Raw genomic sequence first — 16,478 nt, forward strand, 5'->3', positions numbered from 1 at the left:
AAACCGACAAAATTGCAGCAGCAAGCTTTGTGAGTTTAACCTGTGGAAGTCTCGTAAGCAGCCCGGTGGTGAGAGCCTCCAGGCAGGAAGTGGGCACCAGGGCCCAGCAGATGGCAGCCAGCCTCCCAGCAGAGGGCAGTTCCCTAAGTGTACAGGTTTATGCAGATCCAAAAGTATCCAGAGCTGTCCCTACTGTCCCCCAGCTCTATATCAAAATGGACACCGAGATCGAATGGCAGGGCCCAAGCTGTCCCCAGAGACAGGTGTGATCCAGTCCTCCAGGCAGGGACCAACAGATCTCAAGCCTCCCAGGTCCAGCCTTGTTCTCAATCAGAATCTCAGGGCAACCAGGGCCACTTACCTGCTCCAGGGGGATGACGAGGAAGGAGCCACCTCCTGCACTCTCAGTGACTATGGCCAGGAAGCGGGCATTGACTGCACAGAAGTGGTTGTCATGTACATTCTTGGTGATGGGGATCCCGTCAAAGCAGTGCTCCCTGTTGGCCGCTTTCCCGTACACGTTCCGAAACTTGGAACTGCGGTACTGCGGTCGCCAGGACATCTGTAAGGGATCAGAAGAGGTGGGGTTAGGCTGACTACTACTTTATGAAGGAGCTGGACAGGGCACTGGAGAGTCAGAGGGGAGGGGAGCAAGAGGTCCCTTGGGCCCACCCATTTTCATGGATGGATGAGAGGTGTTGGAGCCACCAAGAGCATGGGACCTATCATGTGCTTGGCTGCTTGCCTAGAAGGTCTTGGTGACACAGAGCCTGGCATGAGGGTGTTCACAACATTCCTGCATATGGTCCACATGCCCAACAGATCTTCTAGAAAGAGTGTAGGGTCCTCTCTCTACCAATGATAATGACATGCGATACAGTAAGCCAACCACACATGTGACAGTGTCCTGACTGTCCAAACTCATCTCACTCAGCCCTGAAGGTTAAGGAGGCTGCCTGTTTATGACTAAGGACAATGTCAGTGACAGGGGGAAGGGGTGTTGGTGGGGGGCGGGGACGGAGCGAGCATCACCTTATGCTCAAGGAAGCAAGCCACCACATTTTTTAGAATCTCTCCCCAATGAGTGTGCTCTCACCATTGCCACCAACACTGTCCTCATCAGGCACAGAAAGGCTAAGTGACTAAGACAAGGCCACACAACTGAGTGTGCTGGAAGGGAAGGCACCTTTGAGTCTGGGATGAAGTCTTCAAAGTGGGGCTCAGCGATCATTTATGCCAGAACCACTGATGGTGTGGGAGGTCACTGAGTTCCTGGGTCATTTCTTGAAAATGCAGCTCCGGGGTCCCACTCTGGGCTGAAGGAATCCACTGCAATCTTTTAGCAGTGTGGTTCAACACTCAGCAAGCTGACTCAGTGTCCTTGTCCCCCTGCACACCCCCAAATGACACAGAAGCACCCTGAAGTTTGAGAATCCTTGTCCTATAGAATGGAGAAGGCCCTCCTCAGCCGACCGCACCCAGTATTCACAGCCTAGGCTCTGAGCAGTCAGCAGGTTCGACTTTTGAAGCATTTGGAGGGTGAGCAGAGGATCTATGGGGGCCTTCTATGGGATGTTGCCTTTTGCAGGGAAGCCATACCAATCTTGTAGTGAGCTCAGCCTGGGCGACACCCAGCAGGCACTCAGTTTATGCCTCTGAGCAATGACCACACACCTGGCTCACAAGCTCTGCACTGGATCTTAGCCAAGATGTCAAGAAGGAATCTTGGTTTTGTTTGAGACAGAACCTCAATATTCATCCCTGGCTGTCCTGGAGTTTACTGTGTAGACCAGGCTGTCCTCGAACTCACAGAGATCTGCCTGCCTCTGCCTCCCAAGTGCTGGGAGATGAAGGTTTAATTTTAGCAGGTGTATGTCTATTTTAATACATTAGAAAAAAAAACACCATACCCATGGAAAGAGTTACAGAGATAAAGTTTGGAGCTGTGAAGAAAGGATGGACCATCTAAAGACTGCCATATCCAGGGATCCATCCCATAATCAGCTTCCAAAAGCTGACACCATTGCATACACTAGCAAGATTTTGCTGAAAGGACCCAGATATAGCTGTCTCTTGTGAGACAATGCCGGGGCCTAGCAAACACAGAAGTGGATGCTCACAGTCAGCTATTGGATGGATCACAGGGCCCCCGATGGAGGAGCTAGAGAAAGTACCCAAGGAGCTAAAGGGAACTGCAACCCCATAGGTGGATCATTATTATGAACTAACCAGTACCCCAGAGCTCTTGACTCTAGCTGCATTTGTATCAAAAGATGGCCTAGTTGGCCATCACTGGAAAGAGAAGCCCATTGGACTTGCCAACTTTATATGCCCCAGTACAGGGGAATGCCAGGGCCAAGGGGTGGGGGTGGGTGGGTGGGGGACTGGGGGGGGAGTGTATTGGGGACTTTTTGGATAGCATTGGAAATGTAATTGAGGAAAATACCTAATTTAAAAAAAATGCTGGGAGTGGCTCTTTGGTGAAGCTACCTATGGGCTGACATTCCAGTGGTGTACCTGTATTAGTCACTATGCACGCCCCTGTAAATAACTGCAATAAATGTATTGGCTTACTCCAGAGTAAAAAAAAAAAAAAAAAGAAAAAAAACACATATTCCAGACCTTTGATGTCACAGATGCTATTGTGAATGAGTGCTAATGAGGGGAAAAGTAAAGAAAGAAGAGGAAGAAGAGGAGGAGGAAGAGGAAGAAGAGAAAGAGGAGGAGGAGGAAGAGGAGGAAGAGGAGGAGGAAGAAAGATCAGTTTAAAAATATGGTGTGAAAAATATACTACAGGTCTGTCACCTGCTTAGAGAGCCATCCCACTGTGAAATTATAGAAATCAAGCTGTCCCTGCAAAGTACAATATTCTAAATTCCATTTCCACGGGGAGGTGCTGTCTTTGCTCATTCCAGCTTCTGCCAGTCGGGCATGCCCTTTTTTTTCTGCCCAGCCACAGCTTAGTCTCAAGGCTAGCCTCAAAGCTGACCTCAGACCTGTTCTTGCTCCTGGTATCGCCCTCAGCCCTGGTTCTCCTTGGCCAGCCGGGTTCCCCTTGGGAACAGCAGGAAAAGGGACCAGGGCCTTCTGAGCAGGGCTGAGCTCCAGCATGCTGTTCCTGGCCTGCCCAGCAGGGTTCTGTAGTCAGGAAGTCCCTTTAGGATCCTGGCCTGATGATAACCCAGCCCCTCCCACATCCTCAAGGGAGCCCCGCCCAGTGGAAGGCAGATAGCTCAGATAACCACCCAGTGTCAGTCAGTCCATCCAGTGGCTGGGACCTGGGACATGCTCATTTCCAGTGAAGACCACACTGTGAGGCCTCCTGGGAGCTTCAAGGGAAGGATGACAAGTCTGGACTAGAATCTACACAGACCTACATTCTAGTCCCATCATACTGCAGAGCGGCTGTGTGGCCTGGGCAAGCCTCTGAACGTCTCTGTGCCCCTCCATCTGCTCTTACAAAGGGAGGCTTATTAATTTCCCCTCACCCACAGGACACAGGCAGAGTCAACGCCAAGATGCCCAGCTCATGCCCAGTACAAGGAATGCTACCTCTTTTGAGCCTCCCACACCTACATTTACCCAAGATGTTCCTGGGGAGCCTTCAGCTGCACGCCTCAGCTGATATCACCTACGCCCCAGATGCCTCCCCCTTCTCCTCTTTCCTTTTTTCCTGCTCACTCCCACTCTCTGTCCTTTTCCCTCTCTCAATTTGGCCCAGCTCCCAGATCTCAGGTACAGTGACAGACAAGATGCCTATGTGACTGGCTCTTGATAAAGATGCTGACACTCTGCCTCTGCCACCTCTTTCTAGAACATGTAGCCCAGGCTGCCCTCAAATTTAATATGTAGCTCAGGATAACCTTGAACTCCTGATCCTCCTGCCCATATCTCTCAAGTGTTGGAATTACACGTGTGGCATATCACACGTTAATTAATGCTGTGCTGGGGAACCAAACTTCGAGCTTCATTTATGCTAAGCAAGCACTCTGCCACCATAGCCCCTAGTATTTCTTCATTTTTTTGATATGGACTCTCTATGTAGCTTTGGCTGGCCTTGAACTCTCAACGTCTGGCCATACAGAGTCACTTTCTAAACAAAAAGTTCACAGCTGAGGCTAAAAGTTGAACATGGCATATCTATCTGCGAAAAGTGCTCCTCACTCTGTAAGAGCTGGAGCTCTGTGTTCAGAGAGCCCCCAGGGTAAGGAGTCCTTCCTCTTGAAGGGTCATGAGTTCTGGGAGTCAGGCCAGGGTACACAGCAAGGCTACAATGGCTATGGTCATGTAGACCTAGGTAGGTAAGCCTTTCAAATGATGGGTGCACCATATGTGCATGCTGGGCAGGGGGCATCTGTGTCACCCAGGGGTTAGACGGAATGACATTATCTCTCTCTGGCTCCATGGTCCCACACTGGACCCTACACTCTGGTCCCTATAGCCAGTTGGCCTCCCAATTGTGGCTTCAAAGACAAAGAGCTTGGCTTCCTGTCACTTGGCAGTGGGAAAAAAGGGGGGGCAATAAGGTGTCTCTGGGGCACTTGGTGACAGGGCTTGGCTGCCCCTTCCCCTAAAGTTACCACTAAGTGGGGGAAGGCTTGCTGGCAGGAGCTGTGACATCTCTGTTGGGGAGAGGAAGTGGGCCTCAGCAGTCTGAATAATTAGAATTCTTCAGCACTGTCAATCACAGGAAGGAAAGTAGGCGTCGAGTCACCTTGCCTGTAGAAAAGCTGTGCCGTGTGTGTGTGTGTGTGTGTGTGTGTGTGTGTGTGTGTGAGAGAGAGAGAGAGAGAGAGAGAGAGAGACAGACAGACAGACAGACAGACAGACAGACAGACAGAGTCTTCCTAAGCCTTGGAAACCCTTCAAGGGGCCTCATCAGCTGAAAGCTTTGAAGTTGGAGCCGCAACTTTCTGCTTGAACTTCATGTTGCTGAGAAAATAAAAGGGGCTTTGTATAGAAAGCCTGCGGTGACTCTTGGTGCTCTCTGCTTGGCACTCTCTGCCTTGCAGGAAGAATCTGAATTAGCAAGGAAGGGGGCATCTTTATGATCCTTGGCCAACAATTCCTGAACTCACTCCCCCAACTCACAAGGAACACAAACTCATCGTAGGTGACTGTGTTGTGTTTCACATGGCCTTTCAGCTCAGTGTACTCGTCAGAGAGAGTGGCTTTCTCTGGGGGGGGGGTGGCAGGCTAGCCAGCTGCTCCCCTTGAAGGGCATATGTGAAGGCACATTGAGCCAGGGGAAGGAAAGAGGAGAGGGGCACGCAGAGCGGGGAACTGACTTTGTGTCTCCATCCTTGCATGTTTGTAGAGTGCATGTATGGGTGTGTGGAGGTCAGAGGTCACTAGAAGTCATGAGGAGCCTAGATGGGCTTGGGCAGAGTAGCCCATCAAGGCTAGCAAAGGCCCTGGTGAGAAAAAGATCGTGCTAACAGAGCCAGGAGGAAAATGAAACAGGAGTCAACTGCAGATGCACAAAAAACACCCAAGATGGGACAAACTGGCTACTTCATTTCTCAGGAGCCAACCACCCTGCTTATATTTTTCCCATTTTCATGTATGTGTGTTGTATATGTGGTGTGTGTGTGTGTGTGTGTGTGTGTGTGTGTGTGTGTGAATGTGTTTCTGTGTGATGTGTGTGTATGTGTGTATGCACATCTGTGTGTGGTATGTGTGTGTATGTGTGTGGTGTGTAAATGTATGTGTCTGTGTAATGTGGTGTGTGTGTGTTCATGTGTGTCTGTGTGATGTAGTGTGTGTCTGTGTGTCTGTGTGTCTGTGTGTGTTGGCGTGCTTTGTGTGTGTGTGCATGTGTGTCTGTGTGATGTGATGTGTGTCTGTATGTGTTGGTGTGGTTTGTGTATGTACATGTGTATCTGTGTATTTGTATGTGTTGGCGTGGTTTGTGTGTGTGTGCATGTGTGTCTGTGTGATGTGATGTGTGTCTGTATGTGTTGGTGTGGTTTCTGTGTGTGTGTGCATGTGTGTCTGTGTGATGTGGTGTGTGTCTGTATGTATTGGTGTGGTTTCTGTGTGTGTGTGCATGTGTGTCTATGTGATGTGGTGTGTGTCTGTATGTGTTGGTGTGGTTTCTGTGTGTGTGTGCATGTGTGTCTGTGTACTGTGGAGGCCCAAGGTAAAATCACCCTTCATGGCTCTCTCACCTTATTTGATGAGGCAAGGTCTCTAAATCAAACTCAGAGCTCATTGATATGGCTAGTTTCCCTAGGCAGCTTGCTCTGAGGATCCCCATTTCTGCCTTCCAAGTCTAGAATTACAGGAGGTTCCCCCAAGTCCACCTGGTATATATGTGGGTGTTGGGGATCCAAACTCTGATCCTCACATGTTCCCAACGATGGCTACACCATTCCCTAACCAAGTGGTTCTGAACTTTATAAGAATGCTAGCTAAGCAAGAGGCTGAGTGAGCCGGAGAGCACCCGCTTCCTTCTACTTGCTCCTGGGTGTGGAGCGAGTTCCTCTGTCAGAGGAGATGCTGTGTGGAATAGCAAGCAGGCCTGGCTTCAAGTCCTCAGTGATGGACTGTAATCCATTAGTTGAAACAAACCCTGTCCTTCTGTAGGTCACTTTTGGTGACAGTGTTGGTCACAGCGACAGCATGAACTTGGACCACTGCTTTTCTAAGAACTAGTGTTCGCTTACCCAGAGGAGGGTGGGGCTGCTAAAGCAGTGTTCAAGTACTCCCAGCTCTGACACCAGACGGGGAGTGCTCAGCAATGCAACAGCCATTTGCTCAGATGTAGGTTTATTGCAAGAAGGCTTGGCTAGCTTGGCCTCTGCGTGAGGTCAGCAGAGAAGCCACCCTAACCTAGAGGTGTCCTGACTACACTCAGAGGAGTCAAAAGCCACCTCTGGCAGGCTGTGATTGCAGGGGCAAGAGGGACACTGGGCCAGTGACTCACAGTTTAATGTACTATGTGGGTTGGAGGTGGTGTGAAGGGATAGGAGACTCTGGGACTTCCAGGTTGGGATCTGGATGGAAAGAGGACACGTTGGCATAGCTGGCTGAGGAAAAGATGGCTTAAGTCAGTGGTTCTCAACTTTCCCAATGCTGCAATTCTTTAATACAGTCCCTCATGTTGTGGTGACCCCCCCCCCAACCATAAAACTATTTTCATTGCTACTTCATAACTGTGATTTTGCTATGATTACAAATTGTAATGGCAAATATCTGTGTTTTCTGATGGTACTGAAGGGGTTGAGAACTACTTAGCTTAGGTGAATCAGGATGGCTGCAGGGCACAGCCAGGGAAGTTCAGCATGCATCCTTTGGTATATAGCTCTGATGAGTGTGGAGGTCTGAGAGCTATCAGCCACCAGGAAGATTCAATGTGGGGAACAGGGCAGGGGCACTAGAGGCCATGAGGAGCCTAGATGAGCCTGGGCAAGGTGCTCATTGAGACGAGGGCCCATCAAGGCTAGCAAAGGCCCTGTTGAGAAAAAGATCTTGCTAACAGAGCCAGGAGGAAAATGAAACAGGTTAGTCAACTGCAGATGCACAAAAAACACCCAAGATGGGACAAACTGGCTACTTCAGTGGTCACCTTCCAGAACATGTTATAGGAAGGTATAGAGTGAGGGACCATCTTTCCCCTGTCCTTTTGCAGACATCCAAGCAGAAGCCACATCACCCCTAAAAGGCTGGAGCCTTCACATGATAATGTGGATTAGGCTGGCTTTACTAATGGCACATGTATTTACCCTGGTCACCTGCAGGTAGAGCTTGTCTGTATCTTTGTGCAGTGGAGTTGGGAAGGATCATATGGGGCGTGAAGGTTGCACACTGCTTAAAGGGACAGTGTAAATGGTGTCCCTGGAGTCATAAAGAAGGGTCTCAAGTGCCAGAGGACAGGGCAGAGCCACCATTGTCGTCCTAGAGGTTGAGATGAGCAGACAAGACAGCCAGGAAGCTCTGAGAACTTGCCGGCTCCGCAGCAGAAGCCCCTGCTCTCAGAGGCAGGAGGCCTGGCCACCAGCCACTCACTACCCCTGACTGAAGGCGAGCACAGTGTGTTTCAAGCAAACTTCAGAGGTACTGAGGGATGGGGCCACTCAACCCCAGCCACTCTCAGCTGTTCCAGCTTCCTGGCCACATTGGCTAGCAGAGGTGGCTCATTCCGGGGAAACTCCAGGGGAGGCCTCTCCCTCCAGGGGATGCTGGATGGACCCTGTACCCAGCACCTGCCGTGTATCTGGGCTGCCACCTCCCTGGCACTCCATATGGGCTGTGGAGTCTGGCTAAGCTTTGGGGTTAGTAGAACGTAACTTCTCTATAGAACCATCAGTTGGCACCTGTCAGCATCAAGGCTGTGCAGGGACACTAACATCAAGCATAGCTGCTCCAAACCCCAGCACTGCCTTACAAACCTGTACTTGCTCATTAACTCTAAGAGCTGTGTTCTCATCTGTGGAAATGGGGTACATGGGGCCTCAGGAGATAGTCCAGTCAGTAAAGTGCTTGCCAGACAAGTATGAGTTCCTGTGTTTGCTCTCTAGAATCATTGTTTACAAAAAAAAAATTGCTTGGGCATGCTGGAATGAGCTTCTAATTCTAGTGATGGGAAGGTGGAGACAGGTGGGTTTATGGGGTTTGTAGGCCAGCCTAATTGGTGAGCCCCAAGTTCTAATGAGAGTCTGACTCAAATAACAAGGCAGACCAGCTCCCGAGGAGTAACGCCTGAGTGCACCTGCATACACATGCACACGCTCACACACCCCTGCATACACATGTACACACATACATGCATACATACATGCACACACACATACATGCACACACACATACATGCATACACACATACACCTGCATACATATGCAGACACACACACCTAAATGCATATGCATGTACATGCCTGCATGTACATGCACATGCTCACACACACCTGCATACACATGCACACACACCTGGATACACATGCACACATACCTGCACACACTTTTACACACCTACATACACATGCATACACACACCTCTGCATATATATGCACACACACCTGCATATACATGTACACACTCACACATACCTGCATATACATGCACACACACATTCACATAGACATGCACAAACATACAACTGCATACACTTGTACACACACATCAACATATACACGTTTGCACATATATATACACCTGCATACACATGCTTACCCACACCTGCATACATATGTACACACACACGCACATGCACATGCACCTGCACACACATGCACACTCGCATGCATACGCATGTGCGTATATGCACGTGCAGAGGAAATCTGCTGGGGGGGGGTGTGCTTCTGGGAAAGTTTTTTTTTAACTAACAAAAGAAAAGAGACAGACAAGAAAAGTCCTTTCTCAGCGCGTTATCTAAGGCACTGCTTCCTGTCTTTGTTTGCATTTGACAAGGTAAAGCCTGGAGTGGAGCAGCCATCTTGAGGCCAGGAGGTAACAAGCACAAACCCAAGAAGCAAGCACAAGGAGAAGGCAGACCGAAAGGATTTAAAAATAATAAATAAATAAATAATAGCCAAGCAGGTGTTTCCCCTGCCAGGGCACAGGAAACCAAGGCTCTCCAGGACCACGTCCCTCCCTCCCATCCGAGGAGGCCCCTGACGAGCTGACGGAACAGCCTGTGCCTGGCACACACATTACATAGCACGGGGGTCAGAACCACGATGGCTGGGGGAGAACAATAGATGACCTTCTCTCTAACTCCCTGGAACAGAGAACCCCACACAAATGCTGTTTGTTTGGTTTAAATCAGTTACCTTGGTCATGGCGTCTCTTCATAGGAAAACGAAGGCAAGTAAGACACACACCATCTCCTCCCTGACCTGGCTGGAGCTATTCCCTCCCATACTCTCAAATCAAAGGTGTGGTCACTTGAGCGCCACACTGCTGGCACCCTGAAGACTGGCTTCTGCCCTAAGTCTCTCCTGACCCTGTTCCATGCATTTGAGACCTTAGCACACAGGGAACAGGAAGTGTGTGCATCTCCCTCTGACAATGAGAGTGACAGTTTATAGCCATAGCCTGGATCTAGGCTCCTGCTTGTTCCTACTAGATGCTCTGCTGCTGGGCACAACATGGACAACTGGACAGAGCAGACCAATAAGGAACTTATAAGAAACCCCCTTGAGCTCCCAACCTTGATGACATACATTCTCAGGTATTTAAACACCCCTGAGTGTCTGTCCACTGTGGAGCTTCGTGACTTTACCAGATCCCTGCATACACTCTGGGGCTTCCTGGCATCTCTTCACTGGCTCCATCAACCGGGGTCTCCTCCATTAGCCCTGACCATTGACACATCATTTTCCTCGCCCCGTGGCAGGGTGCTCCTGACTTCCTCCCACCTCGGCTGCCCTTTCTGCAGTTCTGTTCCACGCCCCACAGGAAACAGGGTCGCCTTGGACCCAGCAAACTCCAGATAAGACTAGGGAATGATGGAGAGGTGGGATCCCAAGAATGGAGAAGTGTAATCCTTGGCTGTGGACACAGAGGCCAGGAGAACACCCTTGTCTGCCATTAGCCAGCTATTGGCAAGAGAAGCACTTGCTTTGCTGATCTAGGTGGGTGCTCAGCAGGGAGGGCCCTGGGTATATGATTGGTAGGCTAATAACTTGTTATTACAAATGTCCATAGAACACCAGAACATTTCTCAGAAAATGAAGCCTGCCTCTCTATTTCTCCTTCCTCTGGCACTGACCCTAAGGTCATAGGTGGTGGTGAGAGGGGCTCCACCCTCCTTAGAAGCTTCTTTGAGGGCAGGTAAGATGGCTCAGTAGGCAATAGTCTGCTGCCAAGTGTGATGGCCCGAGTTCAATCCATGGTTTGGGGTTTTTGTATTGTTTTGTTTTGTTTTAAATTTTTGTTTCTTTCTTTAAATTGTTGGAGATTTGACCTTTTTGTGTTTGACGTAGCCAATGTGGGATAATCCAATCTACATGTAGATCAGACAAATTGCATTTCTGGCTGGTGGTTCTGTTGAGATGAAAGCTGGCTTTGGGAAGGTAACCAGGGCTTACCCATATTGAGACATGGCTGGTGTACTGGCTATTTTTGTGTCAACTTGACACAGCTGGAGTTATCACAGAGAAAGGAGCTTCAGTTGAGGAAATGCCTCCATGAGATCCAACTGTAAGGCATTTTCTCAATTAGTGATCAAGGGGGAAAGGCCCCTTGTGGGTGGGACCATCCCTGGGCTGGTAGTCTTGGGTTCTATAAGAGAGTAGGCTGAGCAAGCCAGGGGAGGCAAGCCAGTAAAGAACATCCCTCCATGGACTCTGCATCAGCTCCTGCTTCCTGACCTGCTTGAGTTCCAGTCCTGACTTCCTTTGGTGATGAACAGCAATATGGAAGTGTAAGGCGAATAAACCCTTTCCTCCCCAACTTGCTTCTTGGTCATGATGTTTGTGCAGGAATAGAAACCCTGACTAAGACAGCTGGGAAATACAGGCCCAAGTCGCCCATCCCCAGCTCCTGGATGAGTCCCAAGCATTCTCTGCTGAGCCAAGGGAGCAGAGCCGAGAACTACAGGCTGAACAATTCCATTTCTGGGTTACCCTAGTGAAGCCCCAACCCTGAAGACAACACACGTGAGCTGTGGCAAGTCTGGGAGGGAGGAGAGCTGACCTGTGGTCAGGACAGGAGGGCATCTCTGACGGTGAGGAAAACGCTTTCTCTCCTAAGAAGGATGGTTTCCTAGCTTTGTGCGTTTGTGACAAGCATAGCATGGGATCCCGAGGGGATGGGGAACCCCAAGTGGGATGGCTTTGACTTCACGTAAATTACATCTCAATAAACCTGACTCTAAAGACACTACCTGGGTCTAACACTGGGAATTGCAGGGGCTCAAACATGCCCACCTCCCATCTCATCCTGCCAGGTGCCACAATTGAGATGTGTCTTTACTCTTCTCGTTGCTGCTATGACAAAATGCCTGATGCAATCAACTTGAGAGATGAAAGAAAGGTTTGTTTGCATTCACAGGGAAGACATAGCAGCAGGAACACGAGGCGGCTGCTGAAGTGGGCTAGCTACATCCATAGCCAGGAAGCAGAGAGAGATGAAAGCAGGCACTCAGCTCGCCTCTCATTGCCTTCTCCTCCTTAGGATCTTTAGTCCAAGATCCCACTGCATCGCTGTGACACAGGCACTTGCAGTGGGTCTTCCCACCTCAGTTAACCCAGTCTAGAAACTCCCCCACAGATGTGCCCAGAGGCTCGTCTTCTGGGTGCTTCTGGACCCTGTCAAACTGACAGTACTATCACACAGAGCTTTCTGAGACCTGGGATCCAGTATGCAGTGACCCCAAGTCATCCTGCACACCTCTGCCATTCCCAGGAGACCAGGCTGGAGACCATGACGAAGCTCCCAGTAGGGTTTCCAGACAGGCAGAAGGCTTCCCTGGCCTTCTCCCTAGAACCTAACCCACCGACCTGGAGCTGCCTCCCAGTCTTCCTGATTGACTTCAGTTCATATGGTGGGTGGGAGAGCTGACGTCACCCACTGCTGTCCCCTAGGATGGGTTGGGTGGGGCAAGGAGGTGGGTGGGGTGGACTGGACTGGAGGTCACACTATCAAGTTTTCTCACATGAGCCAACTGCCAGGATTCTTGAATGACCTCTGTTTGGGGGAGGGGTAGTGAGAAAGGACATAGGGCCTAAAAGCTGGTAGCAGGCCTAGCTTCTGCTTGGCTGCCCTATGGAGTCTAGGGGTCCTGAGCACAGGGAGGGACGTACCAGAGTGGAGTTGCTGCCTTACAGTGATGTTCTAAGCAACCCCAGTGGTGACACATTCAGACAATCCCAGATCTGGGGAAGCTAAGGCAGGAGAAGAGGGAGCATGAGGTCACCCTAATTACACAGTATATCTTACTGATATGCAAACTGGATTCATAGGTTGAAATTAAGCAGGGAGCTGAGGATGGAGATGGTGCCACTGGTGATGTGCTTGTCCAGGTCAGATCCCCAGCACCCATGGGAAAACCAGGTACAGAGGCATGTAAGAGAAGCTCCTCAAGGGTAGAGCGTATGCCTGCCCTTTTCTCTGCAGCAGCCTGGAATTTGGGCAGAGCCTGCCTAGGGAGGCTCTTCCAACATGCGGAAGCAACTCATGGTGCAGTGGGTGTAGGGCGTCTCCCCTGAAGCTCTCCCTGCAGTGAGCTACTCTAGTCTCTAATGGAGTTGGTGCTGTCCAGTGGTAGGATGGGCTGTAGTGGGAAAAGGTCAACTCCTCATTCCTGAAGATGTTAAAGAAATGGGAGGGCAGAGTTCGCTCGGGAGACGGCGCAGGTGGAACGTGTATGGCATGCAAGCATGAGGAACGGGGTTCCCAGCACCCACGTAAGAATCTGGGTATGGTGATACGTGCTTGTAATCCCAGTGCTGGGAGGGGAGACAGGGTGATGTGTAGCGTTCACTGGCCAGTCAGCCCAGACATACTGGTGAGTCTCAGGTTCCACAGGAAACCCTGATTAAAAAAAATAGGTGGAGGGGGCTGAGACATGGCTCAGAGGTTAAGAGCACTGACTGCTCTTCCAAAGGTCCTGAGTTCAAATACCAGCAACCACATGGTGGCTCACAACCATCTGTAATGGAATCTGATGTCTTCTTCTGGTGTGTCTGAAGACAGCTACAGTGTGCTCACATACATAAAATAAATAAATCTTAAAAATAAAATAGGGGGAGAGTCACTGAGGAAATCATCCAACATAAAGATGTATAACACACATGAAGATATATAACATATATACACACACATATGAAGGAATATAACAGGTATATATAACACACATGAAGATATATAACATATATACAACACACATGAAGATATATAACATATATACACACATATGAAGGAATGTAACAGATATATATAACACACATGAAGATATATAACATACACACACACATATGAAGGAATGTAACAGATATATGAAGGTGTATAACATGCACAAAGATGTATAAGACACACATGAAGATACATAACACATATACACACACATGAAAATGTACAACTGCACACATAAGGAAAAGAAAAGAAGAGAGAAGTTGAGAGTTGCTTGGTGAAGGAGCTGGGACAGCAGCAAGTTCGGGTTGACCTGGGGACACCAAGAGACCTTTCTGACTCAGAGCAAATGGCAGGCTGAACTGCCCACTTGACTTCCCAGCCGCTGGCAGCTCTCAGACACACCTGGCTCAGCAGTTCACACTCAAGTGAAGGTCACCGTTATACATGCTGTGTCACATACCCTACCCAGAAAGGGCGCCATCTGAGTACACCTCCACACACACTCCACACTGTCCCCACAGCCACCCTGTGGCCACCACTGCCATCTCTAATCTCCTGAACATGGAGGTCAGCCAGGCTTTGGGACCTGTCCTCTGTCACGACCTCATATCATTCCTGATCCTAAGAGGACAGAACCACTGTCCCCAAACAACAATTCCAAAGTAAGGTGCACAAGCCAGAAGATTCCTAATCTCAGGCTGTGGAGTGGGGTTGAGGGGGCTCTTCTTCACTGCACAGCTTAAAATAACTGGCAAGACTCACAAACACGAGATCCGTCCTTTTGGGGACTCAGTTTGGTAGTCAGTTTTCAAATGTCATGATGTGAATGGCATAGCCACCAAGCCTCACCATTTCTACTAATTCAAATAATATTTTGTTTCGACACTGTGGTGTGTGTGGTGTGTGTGTGTGTCTGTATGTGTCTCTGTGTCTATCTGTGTGTGTATCTGTATATGTCTCTCTCTGTATATATCTGTATGTGTGTGTGTGTATGTGTGTGTGTTTGTAGTCCAGAAGTTAATCTCAGACATCTTCCTCAGTAGCAGTCTTGAGACCAGACCTCTCAATGGAGCTCACTGTGTGGCTGGGTTGGCTGGCCACTGAGCCCCAGGAACCCTCCTGTCCCTGCATCCTTGGTGCTGCGATTACAAGGTAATGCCACCATGTCCAGACTTCCCCTTGGGTTCTGGATTTCGAATTATGTTTGCATGGTAAGCACTTTACTCACTGAGCTCCCACCCACCCCCAATCCCCCAAGTCCCCAAGTCATGGTTATTTCAGCTTTTTGTTTGTTTTATGCAATGGTTGAATGTGCTGGGAACGTACTCTACACCAGAGCTCCAGCTCTTAAACCTTTCTTCAAGTGGTTTTGTTCTGAAACTGAAGCGCATGTGCCCGAGCCTCCTTCTAAGCAAGTTTAGACTTTATATCGCTGATATAGACTAAAAAACTGCATGGCACTTAAACCAAAGCCTCTGAACCCATCTTACATGGCACTGGTGGTCCTTGGTCATTCCTCAAAACGCAAGGAGAAGGAGGGCCCTTCAAGATAAGGACCACATCTGGGTGAGCGACTGACACTTGGACAGATGCCCACAAGTCTCTCCTTCTTCCAACTTCTTCTAAGACAAAACAAACACCTGTTATTTTCATGTGGTTACGGTGGTGGCGGTGGTGGTGGTGGTGGTGGTGGTGGTGGTGGTGGTAGTTGAGACAGGGTTTCTCTGTGTAGCTGTGGCTGTCCTAGAACTCCCTCAGTAGTCCAGGCTAGCCTAGAACACAGAGACCCAACTGCCTCTGCCTCCTAAGTGCTGGGGTTAAAGTTATGTGCTAACACACCCAGCTTAGATAAGGCCTACTTAACACACTGCAGGAAAATGATATATTATATTGCATGAAAAGGAAGATGATGAGATCAAGGTTAAAGGGCAGTGAGAGGTAGAGAGCCAAGGCAAAGTGAAAATGAATTTTTAAAGGAGTCATGGCTCTCAACTGCTCCTTGGAACTGCATCACAGACAGGGGCTCTGAGCCTCCCTGCAGACAGAGTGACAAAGGGAACATGAGTTGCTTTCCTGTTATTCCATCAGCAGGTGACAAAGGAGCAAACACCCTCACATATGCCCCTAAAACAGCAGTTCTCAACCACTTGGTCATGACTCCCTGTGGGGGTGGCATATAAGATAGCCTGCATATCAGATATTTACGTTACGATTCATAGGCTGGGCGTGGTGGCACACACCTTTAATCCCAGCATTTGGGAGTCAGAGGCAGTCAGATTTCTGAGTTCGAGGCCAGCCTGGACTACAGAGTGAGTTCCAGGACAGCCAGGGCTATACAGAGAAACTCTGTCTCAAAAAACAAAAACAAAAAAACCCAAAAAACAAAAAACGATTCATAACAGTAGCAAAATTACAGTTAGGGAGTAGCAATGAGATAATTTGATGGTTGGGGGTCACCGCAACATAGGGAACTGTCTGAAAGGGTCACAGCATTAGGAAGGTTGAGGACCACTGGAAAGTAAAGATGGTTGGTTGTCTCCGAGGCTGCTGACCTGGTGATGTCTGATCTCCAGACGGGACCCTGTCTCTGCAAGCCCATCTCCTGTACATATGTGATTTTCCCCAAAGAAAACTTTGATCAGAATATTTCTCTTTCTCAAACAAAGCAAAACAAAAT

The 16,478-nt window shown here is 49.3% G+C and overlaps 1 protein-coding gene across 1 annotated transcript in view; it reads right to left on the bottom strand.

The window, feature by feature from the left end:
* Coro2b (coronin 2B) overlaps nucleotides 1-16,478 on the bottom strand; it is a 112,726-nt gene that overhangs the window by 62,954 nt on the left and 33,294 nt on the right. Inside the window, exon 2 of the mRNA XM_021171628.2 lies at nucleotides 362-562. Within this exon, the coding sequence (XP_021027287.2) occupies nucleotides 362-562 (201 nt within the window). The remainder of the gene's footprint in view (nucleotides 1-361; nucleotides 563-16,478) is intronic.

The sequence above is a fragment of the Mus caroli genome, chromosome 9, assembly GCF_900094665.2.
Source record: "Mus caroli chromosome 9, CAROLI_EIJ_v1.1, whole genome shotgun sequence".
In the NCBI taxonomy this organism is placed as follows: domain Eukaryota; kingdom Metazoa; phylum Chordata; class Mammalia; order Rodentia; family Muridae; genus Mus; species Mus caroli.